We start from the raw sequence: 16,010 nt of genomic DNA, 5'->3' as shown, positions 1-16,010 counted from the left end.
TCACCCCCCCACCCCCAAATCAATGAAAGGCAAAGTACAGATCAAAGAATCGTCCAGATTTAAAGTCGCTTAAGTTAGTTCAGGTTGGCAGATTCTAGCCAGACACATCAAAGCACAATGCACATGGCCCGCAAAGAACTGTTTTGAAAGCACCAAGGGACAGGATGTTACAGTAGCATAACTAGCGGTAGACATCAGCTCAGTCAGGTAAAACATTCTGACAATTACTACCCCTGGTAATCAGACCTGCCTGGCCCAGGCACGAGGGGCAGCACAGGCCACAGCCCATGCGGCCAGTCCCGCGGACCCCAGGTACAAGGTGGGCAGGGCACTGGAGTGACCTGACTCACTTCCTGGCAGTGGCATCTCCTTCTGGCTGCAGCAGCCACCATCAGACCCAACCCCACTGCACAGGCACCCCTGGCCGGACAGAGCAGTGGGTGGGACCTCCATTGAGACCAACCCAAGACCCGCATGGGCGGGGCATGCTTGGCTAGGCAGAAGGGACGGGGCCATGGGTGAGGCTCCTGCTAGGATTGGGATCATGGGGCGGTGACCACGCAGCACTGAGGCCCAGGGCAAAACCGTGAGCTACCATTTGCACATCCCTGCTTCGGCCCCGGCCCCGGCCCTGGCTCCAGCCTTGCCCACCTGTCCTGCTCCCAGATACTGCTCTCCGCTTACCTGCAACCCCATCCAATCCGCCTAGCTGCACACCCTGCCTGCCCGTGCTGTTCTGAGTCAGTCTCCATGGAAACTGTGGGATTGCTGGGTGGTGATGACACGGTGCAGGGGCCCTGCAATCTGCTCCCCAAACACCCCTCCTGCAGAACTAGTGTCCATCGCAGAGGCATGGGGGGAGAAGATCACTGCTTTGCCCTGGGCCCCAGCCCTGCACTGTCACCACCCAGAAATCCCAACCTCACCCTGGCCCTGCCTACCCACCCAGGCAAACACAGAGCAGAGCCACTTAGGGAGTTTTGGTGAGCTGTTGTGGGCAGGACGCTGACCCAGCGCGGTGGGGTGGGGACAGGGTACTGGCCCAGCCCATGACAACTCACCAAAACTCCTTTAGTGGCCCTCCGACCCAAACAGTTGCCCACCCCTGGGTTAAGACTTAATGCCATCTCAGACCTGCACAACTGTGACTTGGCACTAGAAGCCCTGGTGAGCAGGGATGTGGACAGAAGCCAAAACCCTATCCCTTCTCTGGGGTAGGTTGGCCTGTAGTTTGGAGGTGGAGAAACCACCATAGGGGCTGTGGCTTCTCTCACTGTGCAGCAAGCAGGAGCCAGCTGGAGCTATGAGTGGAATAATCTTGGAAAAAAAAAAACTATATGAAGTGAACAGGCAAGAGGGAAGAAGCAGAAAGAAGTGAAATAAAGAATTAAAATAAAAAGGACCACATTTTTGCATATGTTTCACTGAATTGGGATTGGGGTGAGTTAGCTTATTTTTCACATCAGGGCAGAGCTGAGACCCAGCAGGCTCACTGCATGGGTTGGCTAAGAGAGGTGCTGGCAGTGCCATTTCAGATGAATAGCAGTTCAGTTCAATTGAATACCATGGGGAAGGGGAAACTGAGTCATAGCACAGTGGCTAGTAGCAGTGGGTAGAGGAGGGATAGGTGAGGATGGAGATGGTTGCCTAAGGCTGAACATCAATTGCCTATGCTCATTAGCAGTTAATTAGATTTTTAACCACTCCCCTTGTATCAGCAGCCAACCAGCTGAATGCAGAGGGAATTCAACCCCCTTCCTTGGCAAGCAGCAAACTGATGAGCTGTACCTGGGTGCTCAGAGCGGTCAGGGTGTGCTGGGATTGCACACCCTAGGGAGCAGGAGCAGTCAACACCACCCCCTGGACAGTAGAGTTCAGGATTGAAAGCTTGCCCAAGGAGCAAAGGAGTGGGAAGGGCTGGGGATGGTGCATCTTGGGATGCTGCAGAAATCAAAATAGAGCATTTTATCTCCCCAGAGCAGACTAACAATACCCTGGAACGACCTGGGTAAAATGGATTGAAGAACCCATGCTTGACCCGGCATCGCTTTACAACATTTAGAGGGTATTTAGCATGGGTTAACAACCTTTAATGGGAGAATGATCCTGTTTTAAGTGCCTTTATGACAGTTTAAAGGTAACCTGTGACATCACTCTGAGCCTGATCCTACCTCTATTAACACAAGGATTACTTATAGGTACCAAAGCTTACAGTATTGTACCAAGTGTCTGACATCTCTTATGCAACACCAGCTGTTGTTTTAGATCCCGTATGCTAAATTTCATCACAATCAGTGATTATCAAAACCTGGGATACCATTGACAGCTACAGCCAATCTGTGTGTAGTAAACCACCTCCACTTGTGGCCTAGTCTTAACCAACAAGTAACATGGAAAAGCCAAGATATTTAGATTCTTTTATACCATGGGTATCAAACATATGGCCTTCAGGCTAGATGTGGCCTGTGCAGCCCCATAATCCAGACCCTGCTGCACTATACCAGCCCTATGCTCAGTGCCTGCGATGCGTGCCACCCATGGTGCTTGCTGGGGGTGTGTGCCAGGCTGCACTGCACGCAGCACCTGCTCAGACCAGCTCAGGCAGGTGCCATGTGTTCTGGATTAGGCATATGGGTGGGTGGGGGGTCTGCTGGCCTGATCCCACCTGTGGACCAGTCCTGTGCCACTCATCCAGCCCACAGGGTCAGATGAGATTGACACCCCTGTTTTACACCATAGGGAAGCCATGGTACAAAAAAAAGCACTTCAGGTTGTGACTGAAAAAACAAAGCCGTTTGGTTTGCACATTCTCACAGATGAAATTACTTAGTACAAAGCCCAAGGTCGTGCACTGGGGAGTAATATGAGCTTCTACAGAAACATGGGAGCTCATCAGTTGGAAATCACAAAACAACAGGGTTGGAAGTGACCTCAAAGCATATCTAGTCCAACACCCTACAAGAAGTACAGCTGGAAGGGACCTCCATAGGTCAGCTTTCATTTACATGTTTTGAGAAAATTACAGTAATATTGCAGCATCATGGATCAGCCTCTCTAATGCACACCTGAAACACAATAAGAGTGCTTAAAACATACAGCAGTTCTGGAAAATAGCTATTATTCTGAGAAAGCTGCTGCCACCTAACAAAGGAAGAGAGCTACATTCCTCCCACAGACACACTGAGAATTGCTCCATTTGGTTAACTTTCCAAGAATGCAATCTCTGTTCTGACCTAATTCACTGAATTGGTGGAAACATTTTGTATGACACCAGCTTAATCTAGACACCCAGTCACTTTGAAATGCTTTGGAGAAACTAAGCTTTCTCTGTGTTTTATTCCGAAGTGCACCAATACCATGTAAAAAAATCACTGCTGCTTTTTACTCTATGTGTAATTTGTAATGTGACCTCTATGTGTAATTTGCAATGCTAGAATATCGATGATAGAAAGATGTAATACTCTAGGAAGGGGAATGATTCCCTGTGTAATTCTCCATCCCAGAATTCTGAAAGAAATGGCCCATAAACTCCCAGGTCCAATAGTGAGTACTGTTAATGAATCTATCAAATTGGAGAATAGAGAACATAGTGCATACATTTAAAAAATAGGTAAAAAGTGATCTGGACTAATACAGGCATATTAGTCTGACGAAAGAAACATGCAAGGCTTTAGGACATATTTTGAAGAAAATCAAAGGTATGGATAGGAATTAAAAAGGGGATAAAATACAACATGGATGTACCAAAGAGACATCCTGCCAGAACAGACTTTCTCTGATAAAAAAAAAAAGACTTTTCAGATCAGGGTGCTCAATCCCTGACCCATGGGACAAATCTAGACTGTAGAGCCATGCCATCTGGTCGCAGGGATCTCCAAGAGTCAGGAAATTTGGCGTCGGGGAAGCAGGCAATTAATACTGCCAGTCCTACCCTGCTACCAAATTATTAAGCGCTGTGCAGCCAGATCCGTAACCACCCAGGGCCACTGCCATGCAGCTGCATCAGGGCCTGACCACTCCCTTACCAGCTGTGCATGGACAGATTGGGGCCAGGCCATTTTATGTGGGCAGACCAGGCCTCCACTATCCCTGCCCCACATGCTGGATCAAGCCCATCATCTGGACTGCAAATAGACCTGGCACCACCCATCTGGCCTGTAGAAGGGTTGGAGCAAGGGGGAGGTTGGGCACCACTATTTTAGACAAAAGAAGTGCAATAGATCTCATCTACCTGGACATCAGTAAAGGATCTGATGTGATGCCATGAAAAACTACTAGGTGAATTGGACAAGATGTGGTTTAGCAGAGGAATTATAAGGAAGAAATGGTCAAAATGAAAGATGGCAGTGAATGGTACTGAAAGGTGAAATGAAATGACAGGCTAGAGGGATGCTAGTGGTGGATTTCCTCCAAGGTAGGTCTCAGGACCTCCCTGGTTTAATAATTTAATTACTGAGCTTGGTACAAAAGGCAGGAGTATACAAATCAAACTTAATGAGGACACAAAGTTAGGAGGAATTGTCAACACAGAGGAGGAAGAATAGAACTAGATCAACTTGAAAACTGGAGTCAGGGAAACGGGATGAAATACTTAGTACAAAGCCCAAGGTTGTGCACTGGGGAGTAATATGAGCTTCTACAGAAACATGGGAGCTCATCAGTTGGAAATCACAAAACAACAGGGTTGGAAGTGACCTCAAAGCATATCTAGTCCAACCCCCTACAAGAAGTACAGCTGGAAGGGACCTCCATAGGTCATCTAGTCCAACCCTCTGCCTGAGGCAGGACCATCCCTATCCAAACCATCCCATACAAATCCATTATTAACTTCTTAGCAAAACTACACAGTCAACCCTGACCCAACCACAAGACATAACAACCTAATCTGACACAGGTAAAGCAGGAGGACCATGATGGCCAACATCCTGCTGCTGCAAAGATTATTAATGTGTGCTCTAGAGTTCCCAGAAAGAGAGCCATGCCCCCCACTACAGAGGAAGACCAAAAAAAACCCTGCACTCCATACCAATCTGACCATACCAATTCCTTCCTCACCCCAAATATGGTGATTGGTCTGACCCTGAGTGGAGGGCAAGACCCTTTAGGTAGCAACCTCCAGGCTTAAGTCTCATCAAGTGCATGTCAAAATCCTAAACTTTTACTGCAGCCAACACTCAATGCTGCTGAGGAAGGTTTAAATAAAAACCCTGATGCATGTAGCAGCGGGAGAGGGCAGGGGGGAAGGGGGAGGAATTCTCTCCCAGCTCCATGAGGCAACCAGCAAAGCAAAGAAGCATGGGAAATACCCAGAGTAGAACACAGGCATAGCTATACTTATATCAACTCTGAGCATAGCTGTCCAATCTGTTCTTGAACACCTCCAGTGATGGAGAGTCCACACCTTCTCCAGACAACCTATTCCTTTGCCTCACTGCTCTAACAGTGAATAATTTTTTTTCCTGATATCTAATCAGGACTTTTACTCCCAGATGATACCTGACCAACACTTATCTGGCCCTCTCTTGAAAACCTCTAATGAAAGAGATTCTACAATTTTCTTAGGCAGTGTATTCCTTTCTGTTAGAACAGTAAGGCAATGGAAGTTTTTTCTTGATTTCTAGTCTAAATCTACATTACTGCAATTTGAACCCATGCCATCTTGTCCTGTTCTCTATGGTAAGAAAGAACAGTTTTCTTCCTCTGCTTTATGCAGCTACTCAAATATTTTAAAAAGTTGCTTTAATCTCCCTCCTTAATCGTCTTTCCCCAGAGATAAACATGCCTAATTCTTTAAACCTTTCCTCGTATGGCTTGCCTTCCAACCCTTATAGTGATTTTTATCGCCTGCCTCTGGACCCTTATCAATTTCTCCATGTCCTTAAAAAGTGGAGCCCAGAAATGCATACAATACTTTAGATCAGGGGTCAGCAACATTTTGGAGCAGGGCACCCCTTTAGCGGAAACTAGCTCTGGGTGCAGGCCACTTCCAACCTGGCTCATACCACTACCGCCACCACAATCACTGTGCCTCCCCAGTGACCCCATCACAGTTTTGCTCCACCACCTAGATGTATAAGCAGACCCAAGGTTCACTATGAGCCACCAAGGTGATGAGGCCATAAAAAAGGCTAATGTAATCATAGGATGTATCCCTTGAGGTGTTACCAGCAGAGAGAGGGAAGTATAAATGCCATTGTATATGGCATTGGTAACTTGATCTGCAATACTGTGACATTTCAGTCATCCCTGTCCAAGACTCAAGCTGCAACAGAGGCAGAGAAAGGCTGTGAGGGTGATCAAGGAGATGGAGAATCCATGTTATGAGAAGAGATGAAAGAGCTTGTCTAGTCTAGCAAACCAAAGGCTGACTGTTATCTATAAATGCCCCCAGCCTGAAGAAGAGCGACTCAAACTAAAGGACAGAGCTGGCACAAGGACAAATGGGGATAAACCAGCCAGAAAAAAATTAAAGGTTGGAAATTAAAGTTTGTTAACCACCAGAGCAGGAAAGCTTTGGAACAGCCTCCAAATTATGAAGGCAAAACACCTGACTGCTTTCAAGACAGAACTTGCTAAGTTTGTGGAAGGGATGTGGAGCCTGCAGTAGTGAGGAACTGGCTTCAGTGACCCAGACGGTTCCCATCAGCCCAATGTTCCTGTGTTCATTAAAACACAGAATTGTATCAACAACACACCTGACTCCATTATCAGTTTCTCCTTCTATCTGGAACAACCCAGGAGAAATCCTGCATTTCCAGCAAACTCCTCAAATCATGAGGGGTAATATATTTCAAAACATTGCATAGGATCTGCCCTAATGACAAAGGTGAGAGAGAGATTCATTAAAGAGCTGACCCTAGTGTGGAAATCCAACCCACAAGCAAATATTTCCCTAGTGGCTTATCTCTGGTTGACATGCTGTTTTCCATTGAATGCAGGTGGATCTTTTATTGCTTGCAACTGTACTGCCTGAATTTAAGGCAAATTTTCAGTGCTCAATTACATCTTAATGCTTAGTTGGATTGCTCATTTTGACAGCTAGAGGAAACCAGCATTGTTTCATGAGCACAATAGGAGTATAGTGAGGAACATACTGAAAGCTGAAAACATTAATACAGGGCTCCACAATTAAAATCCTATAGACTCCTGCTGCATCGTGCTCTCTGTATATTCACCGGTCCATGGAGGTCACTGTTCCAAAGCTCAATGCCTAGGAGATATGCCTAAATAGCACTTCAGGTGTTCAAACGACCCCACCCCCTACCCTCCTAGCATCCAATGCTGACTGTCCCAGAGGGTATATCCTCTTGGACAGTTTTCTGTTGATGACTGAATCAAAAGTGAAGAGCTGTGGTGCAGTCTGGTGGCACTGAATCACTTATGTCCTGTTTTCAAGGTCCATAGTGTTTAAAAGCAGCTGAGTTCACCAACTGGGATAAGCATCATCATAAGTGGTTTAGGAACTAAATCCCATTATCAAAAGTGCCCCAGTTGATCTGGATCTCAAGTCATGCAAATGGAGTTCAGGCTTTACAATGTTGAGTAAAGTTACACCTAAATACAATTAACAATCTCTGCCTAGCTCATTTAGGAACCAAAATCTTGCCTCAAAAGTGATATAACCGTTAAGATCCTTCCAGTGAGACTAGGGTCCAAAGTGCCTAAATCACTCTGAAAATGAGACTTCAGCTCCTAAGTGACTTACGCACTTTTAAAAAATGTAGCTCAGACCTTACCAGGGACTTAACAGTAAACTTCATCCAACTGGCCCTGGTCCAAAAGATGGCTGCTAGGACCACTGGGCAGCTGGGTTTGTGGGCCTCAGAAAAGGGCAAAAAAATCTTTCATCAAATGGGGGGAAGGTGTCACCAGAGAATGAGGAGAGAAGGTACTTTACATACAAACCACTGTTTACTTTTATCCATGTCTACCTGCAGGTACTTAGACACATGATAGGGGTGTTTAGTATCTGGAAGCTTGGACACAGCCAGTATGGCAGTCCATGGATTTACAATATACATTTGTGTATCTCAGCCAATTACCAAACCACGCAGATTGTTCTTGACATCTGTGTCTCCATGGGGACAGGACTGGGTTAGTGAGTTAGGTGACAAGAACCATGAATGAGAGTGCAGTGTGCTAAGGCACAGTGAGAGTAGCACAGTGACAGGGGTAGTAATCAAAAGAGTGCATCCAAAGCCCGGACTCGCAAGAGTGCTGATGAACTGGTGGGGGCAAAATGGGGAATTTACATTCAAATATGCTGATCAGCAGTGATTAGGAAAACAATGATACCTTATACATAATACATTTCCTTCCCCTAATGGAACCCCACAGTAAATTATCCCTGCCTGTTCATTCCACCCTTTCCTATTTTGCAGTGTCAACTGATCTTGATAGCTCTTGATTACAAGGTATCAGTATGGTACTTTGGAAGGCTACTACTGACATTGTGACCAAGGTCAGAATGGAAGTTGTACAATGAATCATCTGCTCTTCATTGTCTTTTTCCAGACTTGTTAGTTATATATCATATAGAAGACAGCTCTGTCTTAGAAACTGTTCCTTGTCTGATGGAGCACTTTTGTTATTCCTTAATAAAGAAATCTCCTCTTGACCCTGGCAAATCTGTTTCAGATTTGTCATTTCTAGCTCTGATCTTGGAACAAGTGGTCTGAAACCAATACTTAAGCATTGCCATAAGAGGCTTTTAAGAACACTTGGAATCCACCACTTGGCATAAACTATGCACTAATGAGAAAGTCACTTAAATAAGGGCCTGCAGCATTTGGGCTTAAAGTACTAATAATTATGCATTATTTTTAGTGTGGGCAATCCCTTTTGATCTACTATATGCTCCGTGCAGTTACAATTCTAAACAACATCTTCTTTATCATACCTTAAACTGGTGGCATAATTTGGTGCAGGTGAAAAAGGTGCCAGGCATAGGCAGACTGCTCTACACCAGCAGCTGTTTGAGCCTTTCACTATTCAGGTACAACTGACACCCTTCCCCTTCTACTTCCTCACCCCCATACGTTTTACCCAGATTTCAGCACTCTCTCCTGGGCAGGGTTTTGCCAAGCGTGTGAAATCAGCTAGTTATGCCTCTGCTTTAAGTTGCTGTGTAACATCACTGAGTTATTTCTTGCTTCATTCCACCCCAGAAGCAGCTGCATTTCAGCAGCAGATAAAGAAAGCTTGGAGCTATGAACTAACATAACTTTTAATTGCTTTAGGAGTGAGCTAAATTACTGTAACTAACTGTGAGTGAAATGGTTAAAGTTGCAATGGTTCTGCCACACTTGCATCACTACAGGAGCTGGCCGACATGACAAGGTACATTATAACAGCTTATACTCATATCCTTTGAAGTTGGTACAACTGCTATATCTATCTACCTGTACCCTATAATGCAATTTGGGTTCCTTTCAATGGAAAAGTACCTTATATTAATGTAAAGTATTATTATTACTTCCATTTAGTAAGAAAAACAAATCACTAAAAGGTAGTTTGACATCATTAAACTAATGATGTCAAATAAAAAAGCTGCATCATTAAACTAATGATGTCAACTAATGGTGGCAAATAAAAGAGCTGCAGCCACTTATTCAGCAATGATAACTATACTAACATTTTGCACTTGTACAGCCCATGTTCATCGTGAAACACTTTACAAATGATGGCCCTTGTGTATCAATGAGACAAAACAAAGGATGGCTTTGCAGTTGAGACAGAAGACTGCCATTTAAGTGACAAGGGTTCAAGTCCCCAGCCTGTCCCTCTGTACAAATCTGTTTCTCTCTTCCTGGTCCATACAATGGGAATATTAATTTTTTTCTGCATTTATACATAGTGGGAGTTCTTCACAAGTAGGACCTTCACTCCTTAAGTATATGTGTGTGGGCATGTGGGTGGGTGGCACAATGGGGCTCTCATCTTAGCTGGCTCAGCTGGCCCTTACGCCTTACAGAAATACAGATAAAATAAATGCAGTCATATCTGGATGAAAAGACGTCAACCAACCACCACAACAGCCTGAAGTAGGAACATTTCTAACTGAGGACATCAGGGTGAAACTCTGCAATAAAATCTCAAAAGAGGGCTCATGCAGTGGCTTTCAATTTATTCTCAGGAAAATGAAGGTTTAGGATGACTTGGTTAGAAAGAAATACAGTTTGGATGGGATGGGCCCTCTGAGCCCTTGTTTTCCTCCACATATTTCATGCCTTAAAATGTGGTGGACTGCACTCATCATTTCAGCAGCACTGGAGCCCCACAGCTGAAAGTGCCCAGTCCTCCTTTACCCAAGGGCTGAAGGAAGGGGTGGAGGGGGCACCTTGTGATGGAACTGGTGTGTCACAGGTACTGGTCTCCTATAGATGCATGCTGCCATTACTTTCTTAACTGTCATCTGGATCCATCCCCCACCTACCCCAGGAATGTATCAGGCCCACATCCTCTTGCAACCAGGAAGAACAGCAAGGTCAGATTTAAGCCCCTGGGCCAGTCTCTTCACCTCATGTGATGACTTATCAGGAGCTGTTTACACGAGAAGCAGGACTGATGGATGATGACGGTAGTACCTGGTCTCTTCGTATCACCCAATGTGGATAGTCCCTTTGCCAGGGCAAGGGGAAAGGGTGTTGCCCTCATATATAGCTCCTGATAAGAGAGACTCACATTAGCCAAAGAGAGGGCAGCATCCCTTCCCCCTCCTCTGGTGAGGGGGCCACCCACATTAGGTGACATGAAGGAACCAGACACTACCTCCAGCATCCATCTATCTTACTTCCCATGTACAAGAGAGATCTAGGTACCGGCTCAGCATCACATATGCGATCCCAAGGACATAACTAACAAGCCCCACAGAAGAGGGACATTCCTATCACAGAGTAAAAGACTGCTTTTGTCAAGGGAAGGAAGGGAGGAGGAATGGTGTCTTCTCCAGCTTCCATTACTAATAAAACCCACTTCTGCCATGGTTATGTTTCTGGGCGTAAGAGACAGCCAAAAGAAACTAAAAATATAGGTCCTGTGGGACACAAATGATGGACTTTTGGGGTGATCAGCAGCATCGGTGAAGGGGGGGGTGGCAATTGTTGATGTGCACCCGCGTGCACCCCCTACATGTCACCAATGCCCCCAAGGAACTAATTTGTTCTTTTTGTGTCAGAGACACTCCTCAAAAGGCAGCACATGCAGGATGCTAGGCTGGGCACAGCCATTCATCTGAAACCCTTCTTCAGACAAGGAACATATTCAGTCCAGGGAAATTTTGTTAATGTGAAGGAATCCTGACAGCATCTGATATACTTAAAATGATCTGTCCAAGGCAGAAGGACAGATCAAAAGAACAAAAAAGAAACTGCTTACTGTCCATACATTAAGCAGAGAGACAAACTGGAATGGGCATCGTATACTCTATGCCCACCAGCAAATGCTGTGTCCACTGCACACAGGATTAACAGTGCAGCCTTGATAGAGTTCCTTTTCCCCTGGAAATGAATTAAATGCTGGCACTGGGGCAACACAAGGGTCCCTGTGCACCTGGTAGTCAGACTTGTGCTCCTTAAAGCAAGAAAAAAAGTTCACATATGCAAAACAGAAGATGGGAGGGAAAATTTAAAATGGGGGTGGGGGGGGGGATAGAGAGAGAGAGAGAGAGAGAGATCATTGCTTACTAACATACCTCACTATGGGGTTTCCATTATACAGGATATAAATGCCGGCTTCTTTATTCCCATAGATCTGATTGCTACGGATGATGCCTTTTCCGTTGCCAAGGACAACGATGCCTGAGCGAAGGCCACTGTGTATCTTATTACACTGCAGTTTTATGTATGCACATGTGGAGAGAATAAAGGTAAAACAGGAGAGAGAGAGAAATCACTCAGACAAGTCAACAAAAGTAAGCAGCAAAATCACTCAGACAAGTCAACAAAAGTAAGCAGCAGCCTGGAGCTGAACAGCTTCCACAGACACGACACGGCAGAGAGAGACAGACAGACAATCAATCCAGTGACCAGGAGGTTACAAAAACACAAACACCTTTAATGGATCACATTTATGTTCAACTCAACTTTCCTGGTGATTTTAGTGCCTGTTGAAAGACACAGGGTACAACTGCCATCTCAGCCCCATCTCTAGAAGACCTGCGGCAATACTGAAGAGGCACCTGCCTTACTGCCCCTAGAAGGCCTGAGATGAGACTGTCTCACAGTCTCCACGTCTACCCATGACCTGCTTTTTGAGACTCACAAGTAGGCTCCTATGCCCTGTAGTCACTCTTTGAAGTGTCAGCTGGGCACAGGCTGCAGCCTGCCCGACAGCCAGAGATGAAAAAGAATGCTGGTCACTCCTGATAGGAACAAGAGTGGTGACCCCTCGGTATCCCCTAACCCAGGCTGGAGTCCCTCCCTCAAGTCCCAAAAAGCTAAATCAAAGTGATTCTGTTTGGCTCAAGGAGATCCTACACACACTTCTACACTCCTCCCATATCTCTATGGGGCTGTCACTCACTGCCCAGGCATGCAGAGTTGCTGCTATTTAGGCAATCATGGCTCCACTCTGCCTTCAGCAGAACAGGGCCAGAATTTCTCAGTGGTAGAGGCAGGAGGAAGAACTCAAAGGAACTGGGGAAGCAGAACAAAAAAGGCCCATATGGCAGAATCAGTCTTCCAGCTTGCTCCATATAAAAACCCCTCAGGGCTCCTCAAACTGAAAAATCATAAAATAACACAGAACACATCAGGCCTGTGTTCAAATAAAGCAAAATGCAAGACAGAGTCATTCTGATGGGAAACACCACCCAAGCATCCCCTTTAGCTGCCTGATTGCCTTGCAGTAATATTGTGCTTCTCCATGGCCTTAAGAATGCCGCACAGATCATCCTGAACTGCTCATGCTTCCATGAGCTGCCATGGAGCTCCTTGTTTTCTTTGGCTGCCCCTGATCTTCTGGTCCCCTTCCTCCTCAGTACTGAGGAAGTGGTTACAGCATGAGAAGCATTAAGAGTCAGGTCTGTGAGGGACCTCAGGCAGACAGCGTAAAGGATTTTCAAAAATGCTTAGGCACCTGTCAGCTCCCAGTGGGAACAACAGAGGTTTCCTCTCTCCCCAGATAAGATCCATGAGAGCTGCTGGCAACTAAGCTCTTCTGGTCTGGATAGTGTTCCTGCTTCCAACTGCAAATAACTGGGCTTGAAACTGGTACAAGGCTATTTCCCAACCTGTAATGTGGCCCCGGGTCACCTGGGAGAGTTTCATTTAGGATGTAACTCTATGATCTCTGTTTGTACCTCCAAATCTACTGAGATCCCATCTCTTGAGTTAATTCTTTGAGCACTACTGTAATAATAGGATGTAATAACACAATAAAAATATTGCCTGTCCTGGGACTAGAGCAGCTGCAGTCTTAGGTAGGAAAGTTCATATTTGTGGGATAAATTATTGTGTGGCAGGCTGTTGAGTCGCTTTTTTCTAGTGGTGGCTCTGTGGAAGCTTGAAATGTTAAACTGAGCCGCAGCGCAGAGGGACAGGTGGGTTTAGAGCAGGCGACCTGATCAGAGTTTCATAATCAACACAAGTTATTGCCTGCCTATGATTTATCATTTCATCAGAGATTTATCGTTTATCAAGAATTTATCATAGAATCACTGAGTCAGAAGGGACCTAGACAGATCATCTAGTCCGACCCACTGCCATGGGCAGGAAGGAGCACTGGGGGTGGCAGGGGTCATAAGACCCCAGCCAGGTACCTATCCAGTCTCTTCTTGAAGATTTCCAGGCAAGGTGAGAGCACCACCTCTCTGGGAAGCCTATTCCAGGCTCTGGCCACCCTTACCATGAAGTAGTTCTTCCTAATATCTAACCTAAACCTATCCACCCTCACCTTGTGGCCATTGTTCCTGGTGACTCCAAGGGGGCCCTGGTGAACAGGCTTGCCCCGAGTCCCTGCTGGTGGCCCCTGATAAGGTTGTAGGCAGCCACAAGATCATTACCATTATCATTTCAGCACAGATGCAATCATCTGAAATGTCTGGCTGCTTGTTTAATATACATTTAGGAGGAAGACCATCTTCCTACACCTGGCATGTTGCTCCTTACATAATCATGCAGTTCTAAGATCAGGGATCATTTGGGGATCATTTAAAAACGGACCAATAGCACATTTGTTTAATGAAACCTGATTTGCCATCAGGAGGTCTCTGAAACCAATTATTTTGAGGTTAAGTTCATTACAAACCTAGAAGGGCTACCCTGAGGACAAATAAGCTGCACTAAAGCGAGGGTAAATCTCTAGTACAATTTGGACAGGAATGTAGTGGGAGTGTTTGGTACCAAGCAGAGCTGAACCAAGGACACGCACATACCAGTATCAGAGGGTTGGCTCCTTTCCGGATGTCCAACCCAGCCTCGCAGTTAGAGTGGATGTTATTGTCTGCGATCAGACCTCCTGCTGACAGGCGGAGAAATATCCCCGAGGCTTTACAGTGGTGGATGTCATTCTTCAGCATGACGACCTGCAGGGGAGAGGAAAGGCATTTTTCCTTGTAATTATGGGGTTTGGAAGAAAAAAATATCTGATCAGAAATCTAGTTTTGTTCACTCTGCTGCCTGGCATACCCTACCTTGGAAACCCCTCCACACATGTAAAATGCCCATTGTTGGGGATCATAATTGGCTTCATCTATTACATCATTGTGCCTAGAAATTCACGAGGTGCTTTCAAGGCAGGGTCAGACTATGGTCTCTTTGTTCAAAGAGGTGAGCGGTAAGATGCTATGCCATTTATCTGTAACTGTAACCTATGATGAGTCCTCATGCTGGACTGGAGTCCTTGGTGTTTGCAAATACAGAACAAGAGAATAGTGCCTTTCCCCAGTGACTCACTGTCTTAGCAAAACAACTGATGGACACAGATAAGCTGTGGGAAAGGGGACACCAGGGAACAATGAGGCGATACAGGTCAACATAACTGGCCATGGTCGTGGTGCATCAGGGACTGGCCTGTAGTCTTTTTCCAGCCATTACACTATGCCCAGGGTTGTACAGAGGGTTCTCAAAAAGATTTCTTTTGTTGATGTTTATTGAGGACTATGAAAAGCAGCACAGAAGAAAGCATGAAGGTGCTTGGCTGATACTATAACAGGTGGGCAAGGGACACTAGCATCACAGACTAAGAGGCAAAAAATAACTTCTTGATGGCAAATGGAAAAGAATAGGTCGGGCTTGGATCGGACCTGGAGAACAAAGACAGGGAACTTTTGTGTGATAAGCCTGAGAATGGAGGGATAAACAGCAATATGGTCAAAGGGATGAGCTTGGACAGTAATCTTAGTAGCTGCCTACTGGATAAATAGTGGGACAGGGCCTGGCTCCTCACTCCCCCCTGGCCCTATTGGTTCCCCTCACTCCCCCGCCCACAGTCCCCTGGCCCTGCTGGTGCCCCTGCCCCCACCCACAGCCCCCTGCACCCCCCAACCCTGCTGGAGGGGGCCCCCAGCTGCCAGGGCTATGGGAACAGACCTATGTCCCCCAAGCCAGATCTGTGTGCAGGGCAGGGGCAGGTGCAGGCTGCCTGCTGTGGGCTCAAGCTCTCACCCTGCTGTCCTCCCCCAGGGCCTCCATAGCCCAGTGGGTGTGACCCAGCACTGCATGGCTCAGTAAGGCCACAAAGGGAGGCTGCTTGCCGCTGCGAGCTTCATGCTGCCCTAGCAAGGCACAACCATGTGCTGCCACACCTGCTGCTGCCTCGTGCACAGGGGATGCCTCGCCATGGCAGCGTGGAGCTCGTGGCAGCAATTAGCTTCTCTGCATGGCCCCGCTGTGCCTGGCAGTGCTGAATCACACCCGCTAGGCTGAGGAGGACCCGAGGGAGGGCAGCAGGGCAGGAACCGAAGCCCACAGCAGGCAGCCCATCCTCACCCAGCCCTGCACACAAATCTGGGGGGTATAGGTCCCCCTTGCCCTTGGGAGTATGCAGAGCAGCAGGGGGCCAGCCCCTCT

At 46.5% G+C, this 16,010-nt stretch overlaps 1 protein-coding gene across 2 annotated transcripts in view; it reads right to left on the bottom strand.

Annotated features, from left to right (window-relative positions):
- Positions 1–16,010, bottom strand: part of FBXO10 (F-box protein 10) — a 65,545-nt gene that overhangs the window by 16,937 nt on the left and 32,598 nt on the right. For both annotated transcript variants that reach the window (XR_002104684.1, XM_019555136.1), the window contains exons 4-5: positions 14,375–14,524; positions 11,693–11,829 (exon numbers count right to left, since the gene is read on the bottom strand). Coding sequence is in view for 1 of the 2 variants with exons in the window: in XM_019555136.1 (XP_019410681.1) it covers positions 11,693–11,829; positions 14,375–14,524 (287 nt within the window). In the remaining variant the exon portion in view is untranslated. The remainder of the gene's footprint in view (positions 1–11,692; positions 11,830–14,374; positions 14,525–16,010) is intronic.

The sequence above is a fragment of the Crocodylus porosus genome, unplaced genomic scaffold (assembly GCF_001723895.1).
Source record: "Crocodylus porosus isolate Cpor-Errol unplaced genomic scaffold, CroPor_comp1, whole genome shotgun sequence".
In the NCBI taxonomy this organism is placed as follows: domain Eukaryota; kingdom Metazoa; phylum Chordata; order Crocodylia; family Crocodylidae; genus Crocodylus; species Crocodylus porosus.
This window is presented reverse-complemented; position numbering and strand designations above follow the sequence as displayed.